The sequence below is a fragment of the Lolium rigidum genome, chromosome 5 (assembly GCF_022539505.1).
Source record: "Lolium rigidum isolate FL_2022 chromosome 5, APGP_CSIRO_Lrig_0.1, whole genome shotgun sequence".
Taxonomy (NCBI): Eukaryota; Viridiplantae; Streptophyta; class Magnoliopsida; order Poales; family Poaceae; genus Lolium; species Lolium rigidum.
Window position 1 is genome coordinate 102,575,622 of NC_061512.1, and position 1,760 is coordinate 102,577,381.

Here is a 1,760-nt window from a genome sequence, read left to right on the forward strand (position 1 = left end):
TTTCGTTTTGTAAGGAATTTTGTGTTTTTTGCACTGAAATTTAAATATCTATCATGGATTCATGTTTATGACATAAAATTGCAGTCATTGGGACTATCATGGATTCATGCATGTTCAAGAGGTAACATTGAAGAGAACATAATTTTACTCAATGAGATATAACTTCTAGGATAAAAGAGTGAGAAACAGTTAAGAGAAAATAGCCAGCGAAACAAATAAAAAGAAAACAGGATGCCTACCAAACATATGGGGCCCTTTGTTCAAACCGCCGACCATATTTATTTGCAGAGACGGTCTAACGACTAACCTCCAGCTCCCCTGCCGCTCACCAGTGCCTGTCTCGATCTCTCATCATGCGAGCTTCGCAAACCAACAAACCGCTGCCGCTGCCGCTCCCACCTCCACCTCTCTCGCTGCCGTCGACGCCGTCCACCACCCCGCGCCGGCGCGGCCGCACCGCCTCATCGTCCTCATGGTCTTCCTCCGTGTCAGCCGGCTCTTCCTCCTCCCCGTCGCCGTCCCCTGCCCCATCTCCCCGCACCACCACCGCAACCTCAGTCGTTCCCTTCTCGTGGGAGCGCCGCCCAGGGCTCCCCAAGAGCTCCCTTGGCGGCCTTATGTCATCCTCCGGTAGCAGCACAACCCTCCCGCTCCCTCCGCCGCCGCTCCGCCCTTCCCCACGCCGCTGCCGGCAGCGCAGACGCTGCCGCGCCGTCGAAGCCCCCGGACCCGGCGCGGACCCCTTCGCCGCCGCCTTGGTGGAGTGCACCAGGGAAGAAGGCATGGACGATGACGACTCCGGCGACAAGCTCTGGCCGGCGCGGACGGCGAAGGTGTCCGGCCGCACGGCGCGCCCATGGCGGATCGCTGGCGGCGGTGTCGTCGGATTACTCGACCTCTACGGGTGCAAGAGCGCCATGGACGTCGTGGACGGCGCGTTTCTTGCTCGCCGGCCGGTCGCACCGTCTCCACGTCCCGGGCCGTGCCGGGCCATCCGGAGATAAGTGATTATAACAAGATCATTGCTCGATCCTTATAACAATTAACATTTCTGTATGTTGAATTGGTGCTAACGTAGCAAAGAAGATCATTTGAGTCCTGTGCTCGATCCTCTGTCGCTACAGCAATGGCGGAATGGCATCTTGTTTGGTTCACCTCGATCATCTGATTAGATTCCCGTGTCATGTAATCCAGATCATTGCTTTCTAGTCAGGCGGTTGAGGTGTCATGAACAGCACACATGTGCCACCGCTTAATTTGTGTGTTTTCTCTACCTTTTTCTGCGATGGAGTGTCTTCTGTAATTAGCTTGAGCTACGCATGTTCATGGATGCGTGTGTGCTGTAGTATACATACTAATACATGTTGCAAAATATAAAAATGTTTGGTTGTCTGGGGATTCGTTCGGTTTGGTTTGTTAATTTTGTGGAGGGGACATTGTATATCATGATCATGATCGAAGTTGTTGCGGGATGCGTCGTATTCGACAACCTTTGTTGGTGGGCGTGGGCAGGCAGGCTGCTCCTTGACTTGAATCAGCACCAAACTTCATCAAGCTCACCATGTGTGCATTATGGAGTGCACACACACATAGCTGGCATTGTACACAAGAATCTGTATTGTAGCATGATGCTGTCCCTACCAACGAGCATCAGGAAGACAGCAACTTGATGTGTATGTATACCCCGCACCTTTTTATGTGTAGCCCTGCACATTATGGATGTACTCCGCAGTGTGAGTACAATGTTTCTATGTCAGTGG

General features: G+C 52.7%; 1 protein-coding gene across 1 annotated transcript; it reads left to right on the top strand.

Annotated features, from left to right (window-relative positions):
* Positions 1-353: 353 nt before the first annotated feature.
* Positions 354-1,004, top strand: LOC124656221 (translation initiation factor IF-2-like). Its single transcript, XM_047195003.1, has one exon. It carries the CDS (start codon positions 354-356, stop codon positions 1,002-1,004), a length of 651 nt encoding a protein of 216 aa, XP_047050959.1.
* The last annotated feature ends 756 nt before the right edge of the window (positions 1,005-1,760 follow it).